This window comes from Furipterus horrens, unplaced genomic scaffold, assembly GCF_987537825.1.
Source record: "Furipterus horrens unplaced genomic scaffold, mFurHor1.1.pri manual_scaffold_6, whole genome shotgun sequence".
Lineage (NCBI taxonomy): Eukaryota > Metazoa > Chordata > Mammalia > Chiroptera > Furipteridae > Furipterus > Furipterus horrens.
The window spans coordinates 155479513-155502105 of NW_028327176.1; the positions used below are offsets into that span (position 1 = coordinate 155479513).

Consider the following 22593-nt stretch of genomic DNA (forward strand, 5'->3'; position numbering starts at 1 on the left):
GATTGGTTGAAAGCTTAAGAATTAGTCCCTCAGCCCTGGCTGGGTGGCTCAGTTGGTTGGAGTCTCGTTCTCTATACTTCTATACTGAAGGGTTGCACGTTGATTCCCTGTCAGGGCACATACCTAGGTTGTGAGTTCCATCCTTAGACCAGGTGCGTACAGAAAGCAACCGTTCTCTCTCTCTCTCTCTCTCTCTCTCTCTCTCTCTCTCTCTCTATCTCTGTCTCTCTCTCTCTCCTTCTCCCCCACCCAGCCCCACCCTGAATTGCTCTCTCTCCCCAACCCCCACCTCACCCACCCACCCTGGATTGCTCTCTCTCTCTCTGTCTCTGAAATTCAACTGTCAGGGTGTGAGGGTGATCAAACAGTCACTGGAGAGGCCCATAAGGTAAGAAACTGAAATCTCCTACCAATAGCCATGTGAAGGCCTGGCTTGGAATTATATCTCCCAGCCCTAGTTAAGTCTTCAGATAACTGTAGACTCGACCGACATCCTGACTGCAGCCTTGAGAGAAATCCTGAACCAGAACCACCCAGCTGAACTGTTCCCAAACTTCTGACCTACAGAAAGTGTGAGATAATAAATTTGTTGTTATAAGCCACTATGTTAAGGGGTGATTTGTTACACAGCAAAAAGTTACTGACACATAGCTTTTGAAATTTGCTGACTTATAACTATAAGGTCCATCCTCCCGTTCCCCGTTGAGTGACATTACATCTTATTTTCTCCACCTGAGTGTCACAGGCTCTTCTTCCCCTATTGGCCATGAGACAGTTTTCGGAGAGTTTTACACTCTATTCATGGGTAAAAAGAACTATAATTTTAATGGGTTAAGGAATCAGGATTTGTATACACCCAACTACTGGCTAGTGAGCCCCCTTTTCTTCCTTCCTGCATTACAGTTCACCTAACATCAACATCTTATGTTAAATTTTGAGTCATCTCCCCCCCCCCCCCCCACTGCAATAGGTAAGCAACAAGACAAAATCAGAATGCTTGGGGAGAGACTTCTTTAAGAGGATAAATTGATAGAAAACTTAATGCATTTCAAAGTATTGAGAGGAGATTTATACAAATGGAAGAAGAGGGTGGGGATTAGTGATAAGAAGAGAAAAAGCCACAAAAATGTAAAGGACTATTCTATTATTAACTCTAAAGAAAACCCAAAGTTGTGAAGGAAAGAAAATCTAATTTCAGTATGCTACATGGTCCAGTGGCCAACAGTGTTTACTCAGCCATTGTAGTGTAACCACTGACTATTGATCTAACCCCAATGACACTTTCCTAGGAAGAGTGAGGATCAGGAAGTTTACCTCTGTATGTGGTTAAAAGAGAGGCTGTGTGAGAGAAAGTATCATGTTTCTTATGGGAAAAAAAAAGATGCCTCAAGTGAAAAATCAAGAAGGAAATTATATAAGCATATTATATATAATAATTCAGGAAATGCCCAAAAAATAAAATAAAATAATGGTTACAGGACTAAAAAGGAGACGTTGGTGTGAAGCAGGAAAAGGTAGAAGGCAGAAGTGAAGGAGTCAAGGAGGGGAGCTAGGCGAATGATTTACACTCTTATCTGACTCTTTAAACTATTGCATGAATACATTGTTTTAGAAGTAAATTGAAAAGAGAAACAAGATCATTACTAAAATAATAGCTAAAATTTATGGAGAGAATCAGTCAATGTTACCAGTGTTACTAATTGGTGATTTACATCTTTTGCAATGCCAGATTCTCTTCTGGGTGTCTCCCAAATATGGTCCTTACAGCTACAGAGAGGAATATCTGCAAGACATTAACCTCCACCTAAAATCTTCCCATGTTTCTGAACTTATTCAAAATAATCCTATGAGCCATAATAATCTGATCTTTGAAAGGAATCCTTTTGTGTTCTGAGAAGGAACAAAATCTCTCATGACCACTTCAAACACTTCTGATGACTATTTTGTTTTCTCTATTGACTTAAAGTATGAAAAACAATATTCTAGTGATTGAATAGATTTTCCTCATTTTAATCTTTCATTTTCTTTACAATGTCACTGAAAATAATTTAAAAGAGGAGCCAACTTGATATAATAAATACTTATCAAACATTCATTACATGATCATAGTCTCATGTATGGTGGTGAGAAGCAAACCTGTGATCAAATTATTACAATGCAGTGGGATTTGTGTAACGATAATTGTGTGTACATGTCAGAGAAACAGTCTAGTGATGATTTGCCTGGGAGCTGCCTCAGATAGTTATGAAATAGGAGTGGGAGAGAATGGTATGAGAAGGTTTCAGAGAACATGAGCCCTGAAAAGGTTTTTGGAAGATGAATTGTTTACCACATATGTAAACAGAGGAAGAGCATTGCAGGAAGAAGAAACAGCATGTGAAAGGAACAGAAGCACAAATAGCATTGTGTATTGAGAACTCAAACTACATTAACTTTGCCCTGAATGCAATGACTGGAGAGGAAGGCAGAGAGGGCTGGTCACAGAGGGCTTATTTTGCCATTTTAGGAGACTTAAACTTTGTCCTATAGACAGTAAAGATATAGTAAAGAAATTGGTGACACCATCAGAAATAATATAATCAAGTCTCATGTACTCATAAGTCAATTTCAATAATCGTCAACTCATTCCCAGTCTTATCTATGTTCCAACACACTTTCACCATTCTCAGATTATTTTGAGGCACATTCAAATATCATATTTCATCTGTAAACATATAAGTATATATCTAAGAGAAAAGTATACTTTACAAAAACATAGAATGTGCAATACCAATAGTAAACAAAAATGTAAACTATGGACTCTGGGTGATTATGATGTGTCAATGTAGGATTACCAATTATAACAAATGTGCCACTCTGGTGGGGGATGTTAATAATGTGTGCAGCTATGCATGTGTAGAAGCAGGGGTATATGAGAAAGTTCTGTATCTTCCAATAAGGTCTTAATTAAAATAACAAAACAAAACAAACTAACAACAACAACAAAAACACCACAATTGAATCATCAATCCTAAGAAAGAACAATTTCTTAATTGTTAGGGGAAGTTAAGAATAATATAGGAAAGGGTGAAGCCAAAGAACTTATATGCATGACCCATGGACATTAACTAAGGGGGGGTGGGATTGCTGGAGGGAAGTGGGGTACTGGGCAGAGGGGAGCAAAGGGAAAAAAATTGGAACTACTGTAACAACATAATCAATAAAATATATTTAAAAAAACAACAACTTCACATTGGTATGTAACCATCACCACCATCCATCTCCAGAATTCTCTTGTGAGATTGAAACTCTGTACCCATTACACTGTCATTCCCATTCCCCTCTCCTCTCAGTCCCTGGCAACCACGGATCTACTTTTTGTCTGCGCGCACTTGACTACTCTAGATACCTCATACAAGAGGAATCATACAATATTTGTCATTTTGTGACTGGCTTATTAAACTTAGTGAAATATCTTTAAGATTTATCTATCTTGTAGTATATGACAGAATTTCATTCCTTTTTAAGTCTGAATAATATTCCATTATAAGTCTATTAACACATTTTGTTTATCCATTCATCCTCTGATGAACAACTGGGTTATTTCTATTGTGGATAATGCTTCTAGAAACATGGGTATACAAGTATGTTTTTGAGATCCTGATCTTGATTCTTTTGGATATATACACAGAAGTGGGATTGCTGGATCATATAGTAGTACTATTTTTAATTTTTTGAGGAACCTCTATAATCTTCACACCATATATAAATGTCACCGTAAGATTTTACATTCCAACCAACAATGCACAAGGGTTTCAATTTCTCCACATCCTTGCCAATACGTGTTATTTTCTGTTTTTTTTCTTCTTTTTAAAAAATAATAGCCATCCTAATGTGTGTGAGGATATATCTCATTGTGGTATTTATTAGCATTTCCCTGATGATTAATGATGTTGAGTATCTTTTCATGTGCTTATTGGCCATTTGCATATTTTTCATATATTCTGAATATTAATCCCTTATCAGATATATGATTTGCAAATACTTTCTCCTATTCCATGAATTGTCTTTTTGTCTGTTAATTTTGTCCTTTGGTGCACATTGTTTTTAATTTTGATATGGTACTATTTGTCTCCTTTTTCTTTTGTTGCCTATGCTTTTGGTGTTGTAGCTGGATTTTTAAGAAGATATATAAACATCATAAGTTCATACTGATAGTTTCCAATTCAAATACACACTACAAGGTTTTTAAAAATTAAATTTAACAATAATTGAAGAGGTTTTTAAAAATTAAATTTAACAATAATTGAAGAGACCTTTTAATCTCCATTTTCTCATGCTCAAAATCCCAGATCTTAACACCAACTTGATTACTACTTTTTTTTTACAACACAATATGCATCCAAAATAATGATACCAACAGTACCATAAACAATTTGATTACTGAGAGAAGGTTCAGATTTTTTAATTTTGTGTTCTTGACTGTTCCTTTTTGTCCTTAAGCTATATCCTCCTCAAGTTGTAGAATCAAATTACTATGTTTAAGATCAGTTGAATTGGTTCTTCTCTATATTTTTTGCTATTAATTCAATACACAGTTAGGTTTATTTAATTTCTCTTTCATCTGTGAAGATTGCTTTTAATTTAAAATGTTTAATTATTGTGTAAAATGATTGCATGGCTACAAAGTTACTCAAACAAGATGTATTTTGAGAAGTCTAGCTTTTATCCTTGTTGCTTCCACATTCTTCTCTCCCTCAAATTGGTAACTTTTAAAAAATGTTTTTGGTTAAGCCTTCCATTTAAAAAAAAAAAATATATATATATATAAAATTATTTGCAACCCACCTTTCTTAGATAAATGTTAGTTACTATGTACACTTTCCTCTACCTTCTTTTTTCACTTAATATATTCTAGAAGTCATCATGCTGTACAATAAATAAGATCTTGCTTATTTCTTTTTATAGTAGTATAGTACTCCATTTTTGTGGATATGCTATATTTTAATCAATCAGTCCTTTATTGATAGACATTAAGTTGTTTTTATTCCTTTATTGATACAAATGAATAGTCTTGTGCATGTGCCTACACTTAGTATTTTGCATATGATATCATTCTTTTTGTAAATTAGTTTTACAAAAAATGTAGATGTAACCATTTTCCCAAAATTGTTTAATATATATCTTTAAAAAATGATGACATCCTAAATAACCACAATATCACACATCACATAATTAACAAAATGGAGTTGATTTTCAGGGACTGCAAGAAGAGAAAGCCATTGTTGCTGGTGGTAAGGATGAAAACTAAGGCAGTGACAGTGTAAAGGGAAACTGGGAAATTGATTCAAGGGATATTTAGGGAAAGAAGGTTGTTATCCAATTCTGTGCTCTGGTGCCCTCCAGCTCTCAATTCAGGGCCGCCTGGATTCTCATCCTCCTTGTAAACTGCCTTCTTCCTGCAAACCGCATGGATCTCCTCTCCTTCTCAAAGCAGCCTGGCGAGAGCCTCTTCTTAAAGCCGCCTGGAGACCCCTGCTCCAAGTCAGATGGAGGGAGCCCACAAGAGCCAGAGAGCGAGGGCGTGAGGGCCAGGAGAGCCTGAGAGAGAGAGCCTCCTAGAGCCAGAGCCAGCCCAAAAATGTCCGCAGCTCCTTCTCTCTCCCTCCCTGCCTCCTCTCTCCCCCTGCGTCCTCTCACGCAGTGGGTGTTGCAAACAGTTCTGATCATTCGCAGAACCATACGTAGGCTCTGTCTGCTTCTTCCATACCAGCCCACAGTCCAAGATCCCTCCCATCTTCCTGAGTCTTGGAAGTAAAGCAGATCTTTGCAACAATGTATCCAGCCACTAGCTCCAGGCATGCAAGGGCATCCTGAAAGCTGCTTCCTGCTCCCTATCTCCCAGCCCCAAACTCTGGGGTTTGTTTTTGGACTCCCCTGTTTCTGTAACATTATGATTGTTCAACATGAAGTCTGGGGTGTTTTCTGCTTCCAGGGGTGCTGGCAGCAAGTATGAGCTGTGGTTTACAGCGGAAGAATGTCATCCAGCCTCTCCACATAGACCTTGAATCCTGCCTCGCGGGGAAGATTGAGCAACAATCACGAACTCTTTCGAGGTCTTCCCTAACACTTTCAATCCCATCCCCATTTATGCCCCCGCTCATCTTCATTGGTCTTTTCCTAGGGGAAGAGGGTGTCCTGATACAGTTCAGAGCCAAATCTTTCTCTTATAATCTGGATCTCATCCTCCTCCACCTCCTCACCACCTTGCTTCATCAGTCATTCCCTCTGTCCTATATTTTTAAATGCCTGCATTCTAAAAAAATAAGAATAGACAGTCTAACTTGGTGCTGAGTAACCATCTTACGTCTGTTTCCATTTATAGTCAAGTTTGCCAGCGAAAGGATGAGGGAAGCATTGGTGGCCTGTTAGGGAAACAGTATCTCCCCTCCCGCCGATTCTTCAATTCAACACAAGAAGGCCACTTCCTCCATCTTGCCCTGCAATGGCTCTGGGGCAAAGACCTTTTCCTTATCAAATTAAATGCCCCTTTTTAGGCTTTTCTGTGTCATATACCCTGACCATTCTATTGTCCCTGAAACTCTCCTGGCTTCAGTGTCATCGATTTCTCCCACGTACAACTCTGACTGAAAGTTTGGCCTTATTTGTGCTTTTCTTTCTCTGCTGCCCTTTGAATGGTGTCTTTTTCCTCAAGATTCTGTTTTTGATCCTTACACTTTCTCAAGTCCATGCTTTCCTCAGATGCTGCTGCCTTTACTATCATCCACATACTCATCACCCCTCTTCTGAGGCCTGGAGCTGTTTAGATGTTTCAGAGGCACCCCAGTCTCAAAAGATTCCAAACTTATGAGCTCCTTTCCTCCGCTGGCTCCGCCCTGTGGGCTCTGACTCAGCCTCCCACGCTGGAGCCATGGCCAGCTCCCCTTACTCGCCAGCCGCCAGCCGCTCATCACCATGCGCTTAAAGAGCCGGCAAATTGAAACTCTTTTAGTTTCCCATCCAACTCCTCCTTCTGTGTTACCTAATGCCTCAGTGGTTGTTGTGAAAAGTAAGTGACATATCACATAATTAGTGTGCCTAGTGCCTGATTAAAATCTTAATTGAATTCAAAACCAAGACAGCAGCATTTCCAGGGGCTTACATAGTTTGGCATGTATAGAACACTGGGAATTAGAATTTTCTCTTTCAAGTCATTAAAGTCTAGTGATTCACATGCTATACTGAAATGGCAAGTCACTACATACAATCTGCTGTCTTGAAAGATTTAGGCCACTGGGAGGCTCCAGAGGTCACAAGATTGTTCTGACTTTGGAATCCTCAAGTGACTCTGTTTCCATTGGAAATAGTTGGAGCAGGGACCTGAAATGTATGAGGTTCTTTTTGTTCTGTTTTGTTTTGTTTTTTGTTTGGAAAGAGCTCCCACTGCATTGATATAAAATGCCTTCTCTCTATAGAATCTCCCTTTTCTGGGACTTGTGTGCTGGTAGGGGCAAACTGTGTGCAACTTCCTCTTTCCTCCCTTCTGTAACCCTTTTATCTCTGTGCGCAGGGGTGCTATTGTAAACACAAATTTTATTTTGTTGAGCATTCAACTATGTGACAATGTAATAATGAACAGTTCTCTTTGATATTCTCCAGTATGCTGCAAATTATCTATCATATTTATAATGCAATGAACTTTGTTTCATTGCTGTAACAGAAACCCAATCTACTCTCTTAATATTACAGTAAGTTTATTGGCTCATGTTAACAGGTAGGCTTTTCTTCTCTTCAGTCCAACAATCCTTGTCCTGTGGTCTGGGGAATACCATGTCCTGACTGGCTTATATATGGCTGTCAAGGGGGTGGTTTTAAACCGGGAATGAACCGCTGTACCCAGGCAATGACTTGTCCTGAAGTCATAGCTGGGTTGCTTAATAAATGCTGAGCACTTGAACAGAACACTGTCATTCTATCAGAAGGCAGAAAGATATAGGCAGCTAGCAAATATCTATTACATGAAACACAATTAAAATAAAAGAAATGGAAGCGGGAACAAAGAAGGAAGTAAAGGGGCTGCAGGAAGATTCTGAGTCCTTCATAAACAGAGAGAAGAGAGAACTTTGCAATTATTCTTAATAGTCCATTCCAACTGCTGAAGAGATCTAGCCTTATAATAACTAAAGGATGGACTGGAGAGATTTGAGAAGACAATAAATAAGTGTATAGGCTGCTGAGGGAAGTAATCCTGATTCTTGGCAACTTTAAATAGGTAACAGGCAGTGCTCCTCAGTGAAGAGCATTAGCCACAACCTTGTGATGCCACTTGAAATCAGTGAACTGTCTCTCTGCTCCAAACCTTTCTCGCCCTTTGGCTTTTCCAAGATAACCAAAATCTCTGCATTGGTCAAGTTTCCAGATTCTGCTCCTGGTCTTCTGTGGAACTGGTTTAAAGGTCCTTCCATTGATGCTACGGCCGCCTCTGTGACCCTATTTGCTCCTACCTCAACGCCCTTCTGAAGAGACAGCTGGGTAGGTGGGGAACAATTTCCCCATAGTTTTCTAAAATCCAAAAGGCTGGAATTGCAGTGGTTATTGATGTCATTTGTTTATTGACATAATTTTAGATATTTATCATATACTATCCTCTCATTTTACAAAGAGAGAAAGAGACAGAGAAAAAGAAATTATACACCTTACCCAAGCTCAGCTACTAGTCAGCATCAGCTGAAGCCACTAGAAACAGAACTAGGCCTTATCTTCAGGCTCCTGAGTCCTAGTTGTGGTCTGTCACTGCCATATGACATAGCAGTTTTAACTGACAATACCACACTAATTGCAACTTTTATTTTTAATTTGATTTCTTTGTAGAATCCAGTAGATTCTGGACTGCCATATAGGTTGCCCTTCTATGCTGATGGTCTGGTGAAGGTTATTGTTTATTTAATCCAGTACATTTTGAATTTTAAATGTGTTCTGGTCAAAGATATAATATACTTTATAAGGTTTTTAGGGGATAGAAATTATAATAAAAGTTCTAACTGAATAAGCTTTGAGGTAAGAAAATATTCTCAAAAAAACATTATTTACTTCTCATTTTAGTGATTTCCTGGCCTCACTATCAGTAATATTTCATGAGAAAAGGAAAGAATTTGGTTAATGCCAGCTATCTAAAAGTTAAATAAATAAAATGAATTAAAATTAAATGTTATTTTTCAATGTTTCAGAATTAACGTCCAAATAAATACTTTTGCCTTGATTTTACAAATCAAGAGTAGCTTCAGGAAGCTGAAGCTATAAGCGAAGCCAACATGAGAAAAATCCCATCCACAGATTTTCAAAAATATGAAAGATTGCTACAATGGAACTGTTTCTATAGAGAATGCAATGTAGAGTATCTAGAAACTATGTATAGTGGATGCTATATTGTATCATTTCATTCATTTTTTTCTTATAAGAAGAGATAAACATACCAGTTGTATGGGTGACACAATACTTTTTTTTCTGTTACCATAAAGAAATGAAACGAATAGACCGCTTATGCTGGACTACGCAATATGTGCAATTCATGCTTTCTATCTTGTAAGGGTTTTTTTGTATATGAAATCTTGACACGAGATTGAAAATGTGTGATTTAAAAGCAAAAGGAAAAAAACAGCTTTATATCCTAGTGTACTGCATTTCAATTTTCTGGCTGATCTATAATCTTAAAGACCATGCTATTAAGCAACTCAAAATTCCAATGGCTGTATATGTTTAGCTAATATTAACTCCTCAGCTAGCCAGTCTGTGGCGTTTTACATGCTGTTCTTCATTTTTTCCGTCTGTATTTTTCCTCATCTAGCTTTTTCAGGAATGTTATTCCTATTTCTGTCACACTGTCGCCTTTTAGTCTGTCATGCAAGAATGTAACATCAGCAGCCAAATGAACCTAGGAAAGGGGGGAAAAAAAGGTCAATGTCATTTAAGTTTAAAAAAAACAAAACCCTCTATATTTTTCTGTCTCTTTTTTCAGCTTTATTTACCCTATTAGGAGTTGACTTTCCTTATGGAATGATAAAAAAGAGCTTGCTTTGTGGATGAAGGGCCCCTTACTCTGTGTCCTTCCGGGATGGTCTGGCTGTGTGTGAGCTCTGTGGCACGTGTCTGCAAAGAGATGGGAAGTCCAGTCCAAGCCTAGAGATGTGGGCCCATGCCAAGTTTTGCTCCCAGGGCTGAATTATGAGTCCATCTCAAGAAGAACACAGATTCCCAACTCAAAGATAGCCTTGACTCAATGTGCCTCGCAAGCAGTACTGCCAACAATAAATGAATCCTCTCCAACTGACTTGGCATAAATCATTCTGTCTTAGCTAAATAGAATAATCACTTGTCCTAACAATATTTAGCAATCACTTGCGGCTTTGAGAGATTTGAAAAAGTATAGAATAAATAAATTATGAATATAAAATTAAAGATTGAAATTACAGGCATGAATATTTGATACTAAGGCCTTCTTTTCCTTTGTATAGCATAGCTCATTTCCCAGACATTAAAGTAAGCCCAAAGGGCTAACTTCTCTATTCATCAAAATAATATTCACATAAGAACAGCATGGTATTGCTGACCTACCCTCAATAGAATTTCACTCAGCTATTTTAAGTGATTGGGGTAAAGAAAATAGATATGTGAAAGTATCAAATAAAAGCAAATACTAATAAGTAGAAAAGGCCTAATTAAATTAAATTAATTAATTAAAATCTTACCTGACTCATTCTCTTCTCTCACCAAGAATTCCTTGGCCAACCACTCTGGATTTGTTAAACCACAGACCTTGGTATGCCAAGTTATTGGGCTCATACAGGGTGCAAAAACCATGCCTTTGTGATGCCCACCACCCAACAGAAGGATATAGGTGGCACTTTAAATTACAGAAGTTAAATTCATCCTCATTTTTTCTTTATAATATCTTTTTTGTCTTTGTCAAAAGTTAACAGAAAAGGAAGTAAAATGACAAGGAGACTACACATAAGCTATTTGGATATTTGAGGCCACATGTGGTCTGATGCCTATTATCATTCAGCATATACAGTCAACTATTATCCATGAAAGATGGAGACTTCTTTATCTTATTTTTAACTTTTTTTTTTCTCTTCATCCTATGAACTCCCAGAACTCTTCCCTTCCCCTTCCTTGATTTCATGGCCATTGATTTTAGGGCAAGGTTTAAAGAATGCTAGGGTAGAAGTGTGGAAGATCTGTGTGACTAATACATTATTTCTATTGTTCTACTCTTTTGGATTACCTGTTATGATGTCCTTCCCCTAATAATCACAAATAGTTGAAATTTTATTCATGCTTCATTATTGGTAGACCAACACATGTCTAATCTTGGGCTACTATCTGGGCTACGATTCTAATAGCTATGCTTCTGGAAAAATGAGACTCTGTTGACTATTACCTCTGCCTAAGCCGTCCTTGGACCACTGGTCTTTGATAGATGGTCTTCTTCTCCCTTCACTTTCCTAAAACAGCTTTTATCAACATCCTTTCTGACCTTTTGATTCCTAAATGTTGTGAATATTTTTCAGGTCCTGTTTTACTTAGCCTCTGCTGTACTTGGTCTTACTAATCACTCCCTTTTGTTGAAATACTCTCTTTCTTTGTTCCTATGACTCCATTCTTTCCTGGTACTTTTCCTAGCTCTGTTTGCTCCTTCTTGGTATCCTTCATAGCCTTTGTAGTCTCTTTCTAATTTACTTTATTTTGCTGCTTCCTAGGGTTCCATCTGTGACTCCTTTTTTTTTTTTTAAACTCTACCCTCTTTCTAGATGCTCTTCGAGAGTTCCAGCATCTGTTCAGTCCACATCTCTCTGTGACTTCCAGACATGGGTAACAACTGCTTAGTGTGTCATCACTGGTGTGTATAGACACATCAGTCCCAGCAGCTGCCTGATTAAACTCCTCATGTTATCTCTCCTATCCCCAGATGTACATTTCCTGGTTTTGCTTTCTTGGTTAATAGTACAACCATCCCTATAGGTGGCTTAGAAACCTAAAAATAATTCTTGAGTCTTTTTCTCAACTTGTCCCTTTAATCAACTGATTACCTAATATAAATCTGTTCTACATTCTTTTAAAAAAATAATTTATTTATTTGTTTGTTTACTTATTTATTTATTTTTAGAGAGAGAGGAAAGGAGAAAGAGAGGGAAAGAAACATCACTGTGTGGTTGCCTCTCACTCGCGCCCCCAACTGGGGACCTGATATGAAACCTAGTCATGTGCCCTGACTGGGAATCGAACCAGTGACACTTGGCTTGCAGGCTGTAGCTCAATCCACTGACCCACAGCAGCCAGGGCTCTACATTCTTAATGTTGGTGAAATTGGTCTTCTCTCCACTCCTCCTGTCGGGGCTTTATCTGGTTTTTCTTGAGGTTACCATGATCAGCTTCCTAACTGCTCTCCCCATTCCTCCAGCATTGTCCTCTCCTGTACTCATTCACTTTGTTGACAAAGGAATGAAAATTTTAAAACACAAATTTCAAAATATCATCCACCTGTTTATAAACCTATAATGGATCTCTGCTGTTTTCAATACAAAAATCAAATTCCCAATTTGTCATATAAATCCCTTTTTATATCAGGTCTCTGTAAATAATTTATATCTCCTTTCTCATGACAATTCCTCTTGCAATCTGTATGTCAGTCATACTAAACTAATTCAGGTTCCTTGTTCCTTGAATGAAACACGTTTTTGTGCCTTTTGACATGCTGTTCCCTTTACCTGCTTCCCCCCAAGGCCTTCACCTCCCCTAATTCCTACTTAGCCTTCAAATGCTAGATCAGAGTTTTTCTAGGCAGTCTTTCCTGACCTTCCATCCACCCCAACCCAGTCCTCCTGTAGCCCTTAGTTATACTTCTTTACACATTTGATTTCTTTATAGGACAGAAGATTCTTGAAAGGCACCAACTGTGTCTTGTTCATCTTTGTAATTCAGTATGTGACTCTTAGCAGATGCTAATAATTGTCTTAGTTAAATCAATGAATAATTTAGGTGTGGAAGCCAGCTTCCAAAATAGCCTGCAATGATCCCTGCCTCCTGTTATTCATGCATGCCCTCAGGTACTCCCACCCACTTTGCACCAGGGGTGGCAGCACCCATTGTGATTAGAGGTACAGAGAGGCCTATTTGGCAAGGAACTTCATTAAGCCTCTAGCCAACTGCCAGCAAGGCACCGAGGCCATGTGAGTGGGCTTGAAAAGCATTAGTAGATTCTCTAGCCTCAGTCAAGTCTTCAGAGACCATAGCCCTGACCAACAGCTTGAGTGCATGTGTATTAAGCTGTGAAAATCTCTGAGTCACAACCCCCAGCTAAGCTGTTTCCAGATTTCTGATCCTTAGAAACCATGTAAGATAATAAGCAATTGTCATTTTAAGCTGCTATATTCTGGGGTAATTTGTTACCCAGCACTAGATAACACATGTACCCAGCAAAATGAAGTAGGAGCTTTACCATTTCCAGGGCACCTCTGATAATCCCACAGAGTAAATTGCAGTAGCACAGAGACGACCGCCCAGCCGGCAGCTCTTCCACAAACTCCACCAGAGGGTTCTTGTCTAGAATCAGGGAAAACTCATTTCTGCTCGAATTGTTACAGGCCACACTTGGTGTAATTCCCAAGTACATCTTGAAAGCAACCTAACAAGAGAGAGGAAAAAATTACCCAAACTTGGTCTAGAACAAAGGTTTGTGAATAGGGCACCCAAATACCCTGTTCCAGGCAGTGCTGTGTAACAGTGAAGGACGTGGGGTTCTCAATCAGGAAGTCCCGGCTCACATCTGGCTTTGAAATGTATTGATGCTATGACTTGTGCAAGTCTTAAATCCTTTTAATTTTATGGAACATCTTCAGGGACTAGATTTCTGAGGAAACAATATGGCTTTATGAAAGAGTTAAGCATTATTTCCAAAACATATTTTTTTCAAAAATAAATGTCCTTTAGGAAGGCAGGAAATTAAAATATGACCAATCATCAACATATTAGTATGAATTAGTACAATATTTGTCACACTACGCCTAGTAAAAGATAAGATTTCAAATTAGAAGGGACACATCTGCCATAACAAGAATGATAGAGCAAAGGACGTTACAGGAAGATTAGACTCAAAGGTATGTTTTGGGAAGTGGATGGAGTCATATCACTACGATGACAAGTATCTGACAAGGAGCAGAGTAGTGGTGAGAGGCACATAAATGAGTCACAAAGTAACTTCTCAAAAACGTCTCCTATTTTAGAGGGCCTAAAAATTTTCACAATATAGAAATGGAGGAAACCTTTACGATTATTTCTGTTTCATTCCCATTTTCACAAATGAGTAAACCGGATTCAGAGAAGTAAAATGAGATGGTCGAGGTTATACTATACCTTAGTTCCTTGGCTCCTGATCTTTTCACAAAACCCACAGGCCTGGAATTTGAGCTTTATCAATGGGAATGCATCAGCTTGATATGTTATTATCTTTCAAGTGCCTTAGTTAACTTAATTTTAAAATCAACACCCATGGAGAAGAAAAATAGAAATAATTTCCTTCATTTCTAACTAGAAGTACTTCTAATTAAAAGTTCTTCATTCATTCATTCAATAAATACTCAATGAGCACTGCCTGTCTAGTACAGTACCTGGCACACGGTATCAGTTCAATAACTATTTGAAAAATTATTGAATGAGCATCTATGCTGTATTCGATACCATGTTTAGACCCAGAATGCAAGTTAATAAAATGTTGTTCCTGTTTTATAAAAGCTCATAGTTAAAAGAGGGCTACAGATATTAAACAGATGACTGCGATTGTGTATTAAGTCCTGCAAGTACGATGTTACGTACAGAGTGGGGCAAAAGGAGGCTTACAGTTGTGAGCATGTGAAACACAGTTTATTCTTGTATTATTATTTATTAATTATTGTATTATTTTCCATACGAACAACTGGAAACTTCCTTTTGTCCCACCTTGTGTTATGAACCAATCCTGGAAATAATCACTGAGGGGAAAATCTTCTACCTGTTCCCGAATACTGAGTGAGAGTTTGCCAGGTGAACAAAGTGGGGGTTGGGGGGGTGGAGTGGTGCTGTTCTAGGTAGAAGGAACATGTCAGGGGCATGAAATGCCATGATAAGGCTCATGGGAGGCTGGCATTTAACAGCCTGTGCACAGTGGGGAGGCCCAAAGCCATGAGTAAGCTAAGGCAGAATTAAATTTCTGTTTTAGCGGGAGCTCCTCGCATGTCAGCATGGAGGGTGGATTTAGAATTGAGGGTGAGCTGGGCATGTCGTCAAAGGCAGAGACACCAGTCAAGTGATTACTATGATAACCTAGGAAAGAATTGAAGAGGACTCTCCTCATTTTTGTCTTTTATTCAAAACTCAAAGGCTGCCTAAACTTTTCCATATATTTCTAGTAGCCCACATCCTGAAATTCATTTCAAGTCTCTGACACTAGCCAGCTTTAAAGACTATAAAGTGAATCTTCCAGCTCTGAAGTCAAATAGCAAGAGGGAAAAAAAACCAGCACGAAACTCCAGGCTTGGAGGTTGATTTGGCTGCAGACCAATTGGCTGAAACCCATTTCTGCTAATGTCGATTTCTCTGGCTGGAAAATTCCTAGACCTTTATTTGTATGAGTGAGGATTTCTTTCAGATTCTCAATGCATGGAAATAACATAAAAATAGAGGATTTGCCTTCTGAAGTTAATTCTCCCCGTCTTGCCTGTAGTTTCACAGCCCGGCACCCACCAGACCCACCAGTAGGAGGCATTGTCTAAACACGATTGGGAAATATTCATTCCTTGGGAATGACATTGTTTCCTTATCTGGCCGAATTCAGCCTGAGAAGGACTGTTGTTCCGGATGAAGAAAGAGCTCCACCCTCAGCACAGCCACAGCGGCTCTGCCAATAAAGAAAGGCAAAGCATTTCTCCTCTTTACTTATCTCCAAAATGGATGCTTTCAATGGGATTTTAAAATTTGTCGCAAACCAGAAAACTGTTATTGGCTACAGCTTCATGGCTCTGTTGACCCTGGGAAGCGAGCGTCTCTTTTCACTCGTGGCATTTAAGTGCCCCTGCAGCAGCGAGAACGTGGTGTATGGGCTGGTATTCCTTTTTGCTCCTGCCTGGGTTTTACTGATCCTGGGATTCTTTCTGAACAATAGATCCTGGAGACTCTTCACGGGCTGCTGCGTGAATCCCAGGAAAATCTTCCCCCGAGGCCACAGCAGCCGCTTCTTCCACGTCCTGGGGCAGATCATTCTGAGTTCATTGGTGGCTCCAACGATGTGGCTGTCTGTGGCTTTGCTCAATGGGACTTTTTATGAATGTGCCATGAGCGGGACAAAAAGTTCAGGACTCCTGGAACTGATTTGCAAGGACAAGCCCAGGGAGTGCTGGGAAGAGCTCCACAGAGTATCCTGTGGCAAAACCAGCATGACAGCCACGGACACTGAAGAGCTGAAACTGTCCCTGCAAGCCCAATCTCAGGTAAAAAAGGACACTCTTGCCTTTTCCTCCCAGCTTGGAGTATTCCCTCAGTTCTCCTTCCAGCCCAAGCTGAGTCTGACTCCTGCTAGAACATTTTGATACAAAATGGAAATTGGAACATGATGCAGTGTTAAGATAATCTCAGGAAAAGCTTTTTAGAGGTTGGATGTCTCTGTAAAATTGCTGATTGAATTGCCTTTTACATTTCCAGAAAGAAAATAGCCTCTGGGTTCTGTGTATGTGAATACTTAAGTACATTAAAACTCTCTCTCTGGGTTGACGTTATAAATAATGCATGATAGAACTCATAATTGAGTGTTAGGGGCAGAGCTCTAATTAGAAATTACTGCCTTTTATCAATTATTTATTTTCAAACCAGTTTCTGAGAAAAGTCACACACACAGCATTTGTCTTTTAAAATATAGTTAATACTTTGCGAAGTTGCGTGTATTATAATTAATACCAAGATTCACCTGAATGATTTCCAGCAGCTTCTATCTCTAATGTGTAAATACTGCCAGGATTGAGATAATTTTCCCATGTAATATAGGAATTGGCAGTCTTTAAATAGCCTTCAGTGAAAAGCAATCATATTCTCCAGGGAGGATACATCCTATGCTCTTTATGATGTACAGCTGAAGTCTTACACTACTTTAGAAGCTAAAGATTTGGGATATTATTTCATTTAACAAAAGGAAGTCATAGCTTTACCTAACTGACACAGGGAAGTAACTTGTCATCCTTCCAGGGACATGAGCACAAATCCAGATGTGAAGCCTTGCCCTGGCCTCTGGAAAGGCTGAATTCCTACTCTGAGTAGAAGGAATTGCATTCCCCAAACCAAAACCAAGCAATAGAGTAGATAAACAGATTCACAATCACTCAGCAGTGCTACCTGTTTCAGAATAAATGCGTGAAAAACAGTCTAATTTTACTTTTTCAACAAAAACTTAGTTTTACAACAACATATCAAGGCAAGATCTGTTTTTAAAATCATGCATTCCGAAGGTGGTTGGCAGTATTGTCATATACTTTTCATAAACCAGTAAAGCCAAATATACCCAAAGTCTTTGGTGTAATGCATAAACACATCTTAGATAAAAGCATGCCAGGCTCTCAGATATCTTCTTTCTTTTGTTGAAGGAAGGTATTAATTACGAGTGTTATGACACAATGAGTGATTTATGATTTATGTCCCCAGGCACCAGGCTCCATTCAGTTAGTGCCAGATCCAAACATTTATCAACGTGTGAGCTTTTCTTCTCTAAACACAAACACAAGGAAGTCATGCACATGCTGTCATAGCTTAGCCTGCACACACTGACCTGTTTACTTCTCAGCACAATGAAAAGGACCTGGAGCTGATTCCCAGGGGAGATGTGGACAGGAGAGCTGTGTCAATAGCAGGTGCTCATAGTAGTTCAGATAAGCAGGAGCAACAAACAGTCCAGACTAATAGCTGGGCATGTGGGTGGGGGTGAAAAAAGTGTTCCATCCACGGGTGGGGCATAGAAACAAGAAATTTGGCTGGGTTGTGCTCTTTTTTTAAGGCAGCTAGAGTGTAGTAGTGAAAAGAACTCAGCCTTGGAGTTGGCTGGCCTTGGGTTTGAGTCCTGACTCCACCAGTTACCAGCTGTATAGGAGACCTAGAGCTGGTGATTTGACCACTCTGAGCTCCAGATTCTCCTAGTTAGGGTAATAACATCTACCTTGGAGGGTTGCTGGAAGGTGTAGAGATAATGGACATAAGCAGGCATAAAGCTGCTGACACATAGTGTGTTCTGAATTGATGAGAAGCCTGCCAGGGCCTGAGGGAGGAGACTCATGCACACTAGGACACTACTGAAGACTGGGGTGGGAGCATCCACCTTGTCTAGCTAGATTCTGGGTGCTATGAATTGGCGAAGAACAGAAGGGCTCAGTGCTCAGCACTCAGGTGAGAGCAAGGTAAAGCTAAGGCCATTTCCAGGGGCGTGGGGAGAGTGGGAGTCCGAAGCGGACCAAATAATTTAAAACTCAAGCAGGACTGGCTCAGATATTGAGGTGAGATGGCCTACTTGCCCACAGGAGGCCCGGCTGTGGGGAAAGAGGAAGGCAGAAGGTAAAGAAAAGAGGAAGTTCTGAGGTAGCCAACCACAAATTATTCAAGGCGACTATGAGGACCTCCCCAAGATGGTTGCTGAGTCTCATTCGTTAATCATAACGACAGAAAGCTACCATGAGCTCAATAATGCTTTTACATACTCATAGACATTTGTAAAACAGCAGCATGTGATAATAGCTAATGCTTATTGAATGCACATGTAATATGTCTACATCATCTCAATCTAATCCCCCAAATTACCCTCTGGGGTGGGTAACACGACTTTACAATTGAGGAAACTGAGGCACACAGAACAGCCACTGTAAGGGGAAAGTTGGGATTTAAACCCAAGTAGCGCCAATCCGGAGCTGGCACTCATGTGCAGTCTAAGACATTTACAATGGCTTCGTGGTCTGAGCCAGAGTGTGAGAACTGCCAGTTTAAAGCAATGGAGCTTATTTGTAGGCCTGTTACGGTCTGAATGAGTTCCCGTGCAGATTTTTGTCTCTATTTTCAAATAGGCACATTCGCTAAGAAACACTAAGTGTCATTTCACTGAAATGTCAAGAGAAAGTTAGAAAGAGCTCTGTTGGTTGTCCAAATATGAAATTCATTCCAATTATTAAAACTATAATTAGAACAACAAAAAAAGTTTAGAAGATAAGTTGAACTTCTCAGACTTCTGTTTTTAATATTCAGGGGAAAAAACTCCAGCCGAACCAGTGGGTACTCAAAGAGGAATTTTTTTTCTCCCTAATTATCAAACTGCAGAACCAATAGTTCTGAAAGTTTAAAATGACTGCGATTGTTTTCTCAGGTTTTACAGTTTGTTTCCTTATTCTATTACATCTGTTTCATTCTATCATGGATAGAGTCATGGTATTTCAGAAAGTGTTTCTGCTCCCTGCAAACAATAGGACTTGGAAAAATCAGTCACTGGGCACATATATACATTTATCAATGCTTGAGAACACATGGCTAAAGAACTGGTCTTTTGATCAAATTACCACTCTTGCCCATGCACAGAATTTTTTCCTCTGACAGCTAATATATTTGAGGGCTTGGCTTATCTGATTGATCTATACTTTTTGTTTTTTTCTATTTGTCTGCCTTCCAGTTATCTCTTTGTGTGCCAGCAATGATGGGTAGGATGGAGAATAATTAGGTAAACTTTAACTCTGTTTAACTGTTTAAAAAGGTTATTAAAAATAAAGATGAAGGATTTCAACTGAGATATGTCAATGACAGTGGTTTTAATTTAGTCACACGCTTCCCAGTATTATCACCCCAGCTCCCTAAGAAGTGGCCTTGCTTTTACATGTCCTCAATATTTCTTTCTTTCTAAGATTCTAGGATGGGGCCTGATTTGTTCAGCATCTTTTTTCTCCCTGCTCACGACTTGTTATGCTCGCTGCCGATCTAAAGTTAGCTACCTCCAGCTGAATTTTTGGAAGACATATACACAAAGGGAGAAGGAGCATTTGGAAAATGCATTCCTGGACTACGCCAATAAGCTGAGTGAGAGAAATCTGAAATGCTTTTTTGAAAACAAGAGGCCAGAATTCTTCCCCATGCCTACTTTTGCTTCCTGGGAGGCTGCTTCAGAGCTGCATTCTTTCGACCAAAACCAGCAACACTACAGCACCCTCCATAAGGTGGTGGAGGATGGTCTGGAACCTAGCCCTGAGGAAGATGAGACCACAATGGTCCTTGTGGGCACCGCTCACGATGTGTAGCTCATCCGCCATCACTGACTCATGGTGTCCAGGGGTTTTCTCCTTCTGGTATCTTCTTACTGCTTTGACAGGAACCTGTGAATATCTGTGTTTTCTCACATTTTGTGTTCCTTTATAAGACAATAACACAAAGGGAAGCAGCTTTGCAGCTCCCAGATGCTAGCTAACAGTGTCAGGATGTTCTCAAACTGATGTTAAGTGACTGGTCAAAGACAGTGACAAAGGTGCTCTTGCATCGGCTGGGGGTTGGGCTCAGTGTCTTCAAGTTCTAAGATTTTATGATTGGACAGCAAGACTCATGCAAGAAGGTCGGCCACTCTATATAAATGCTGGTCATGGCATGTGGGGGCAAAAGTGCAACTTCTGAGTGAGACAGTTACTCTTAAACACTAGTATACACAGTGCATCTGCAATGTGGTCAGAAAAAGACCTTGTTTTATAAATATCCTGCTGTTCTTCAAGGATGTATGAAGTTCTATCATTCGAAATTCATTTCCTCAGAATCTGAAGACATCAGTTCTCAAAGATAATACATTAAAAGGATATAATGCCTAAAGTTCAGACCTTTTCACATGTTTCCAATGTGCAATGATGGTTTACCCCTGCGGGCAGGGTTGTATTACAACTTCTGTGGGCTCTAGGTACTTTTGCCATCATGGACCTCTTTCTACCTTAAAATACACACACACACACACACACACACACACACACATATTCATGACTGTATTGCTATAAAGACAAATATATGAATATTATATATTAAACCATTTTTTTCAACAAAACATTCATTTATTTTCTTCAGATTTTAAAAGAAATTAAAAACACTTCTATGGATCCCTACGAGTATGGGAACTAGGCACAGTGCTTACTGTGCCGAATGGGTCAGTCGGTCCTGACTGGAGGTCTGGGGAAAGAGTTCAAAGCAGTACTGGTGTAAAACTGTTTTGCAGTTTTGTTTATCAGAGATAACGCAAAATGGGCATTCTTCATCCTGTGGCTCACACCTTATATCATTGAGAGTTCTTGTCTCTTAGTTGGAGAATCCTAGAGATGAGCTCCTTATTACCATGGAACAGTATCTCAAATTGGGGAAAACACCCCATGGTATAAGGACCTGGAACATATCCCTGGGAACTTGGAGATGAGGGGTCAAGTAGGTGTGTGTATGTGTGTGTGTGTGTGTGTAGGTGGGAAAGTGGAAGGTGGGGACTGTGAGATTATAATAGTTGAAATATTGTTTGAGTTTTAAACACTGGTGTGATAAATGTTTAAAAAGGCTCTCCAAAAAAAAAAAGGCTTGATTTGAAATGTTTGCTAGTTTCTATGGTGCAATTTCAAATCACCAAAATGATGTCACTGAATGCAGAGTTGGGAAGAGATGCTACTCATGGGCTCTCTTGAGCCAGTATGAATTTTCAGAGGAAGTTTACAGTGAGTTTTTTGTTTGTTTGTTTGTTTACACTGACTCTAGCCAAACCAACTTCAGAGCATCATTGGAACATGTGGGTTTTACTTTAATAAAACCTAACCATGGTGAATTAAATATAGCTCAATGGCTCCAACTGAGAGATGGAGTCTTATTCTTCTGCCTTCGAATCTGGCCTTAATTAACCAATAGAATGTAGTAGAAGTGAAGCTGGATTATAAAAGTGTTACAGCTTATGCCTTGGTCCCTTGCAATGCTCATCCTGGTGGGAGCCAGCCACCATGTAAAAATTCCAATTACCCTGAGACCCCTCCCCCGAGCTCTGAAGAGGGGAGAGAGAGAGGGAGGGAGGGAGGGAGAGAGAGAGAGAGACACCCCTGGCCAGCCCCAATTGTTCCAGTCTTTCTAGCTTAAGTGCCCGACATGTGGGTGAAGAACCATTTTGGACATTCCAGCCTCAGTAAACATGACATGCAAAAGAACCAGGAAATCCAGCCAAAAGACAGAACAAAGACCCCAGAACTACGGTCCTAGTGAAGCCATTCCAGGCATCTAGACTTTTGAGCCACCTTATCTGAGGCTGCAGACCACATATAGCAGTTCCCACTATGTCCTGTCTATCCCTGACCCAAGAAACCATGAGCTTAAATAAATGTCTATTACTTTAAACCACCAAATTTTGGGGCACTATGAAGCAATAGATGCAAGAGGGTCTGCCACTCTTTATAAATGTTGGTCATGGCATCAAGAGCTTTTCAGAATTAGAAAATAACTGTTTTTGCAACTCCTAATGACATAATGGATCTACATAATAAATAATGAATTCTAAACTGCTAGGTGAAAGCACGA

At 39.5% G+C, this 22593-nt stretch overlaps 2 protein-coding genes across 2 annotated transcripts in view; one reads left to right on the forward strand and one right to left on the reverse strand.

Annotated features, from left to right (window-relative positions):
• Positions 1 to 9429: 9429 nt before the first annotated feature.
• Positions 9430 to 22593, reverse strand: part of TRAPPC3L (trafficking protein particle complex subunit 3L) — a 40032-nt gene continuing 26868 nt past the window's right edge. Inside the window, exons 4-5 of the mRNA XM_090280603.1 lie at positions 13478 to 13663; positions 9430 to 9910 (exon numbers count right to left, since the gene is read on the reverse strand). Of these exons, the coding sequence (XP_090136729.1) occupies positions 9791 to 9910; positions 13478 to 13663 (306 nt within the window). The 3' untranslated portion in view covers positions 9430 to 9790. The remainder of the gene's footprint in view (positions 9911 to 13477; positions 13664 to 22593) is intronic.
• Positions 15877 to 21022, forward strand: CALHM5 (calcium homeostasis modulator family member 5). The gene is made up of 2 exons (XM_090280602.1): positions 15877 to 16499; positions 19929 to 21022. The coding sequence occupies exons 1-2, from the start codon at positions 15960 to 15962 to the stop codon at positions 20316 to 20318; spliced, it is 930 nt and encodes a 309-aa protein (XP_090136728.1). The 5' UTR covers positions 15877 to 15959; the 3' UTR covers positions 20319 to 21022.

Bases quoted from the DNA above. Each gene is read 5' to 3' on its own strand.
- CALHM5 (XM_090280602.1), top strand. From the start codon at position 15,960: ATGGATGCTTTCAATGGGATTTTAAAATTTGTCGCAAACCAGAAAACT. The intron at 16,500-19,928 runs GTAAAAAAGGAC...TTTCTTTCTAAG, and splicing joins CCCTGCAAGCCCAATCTCAG to ATTCTAGGATGGGGCCTGAT.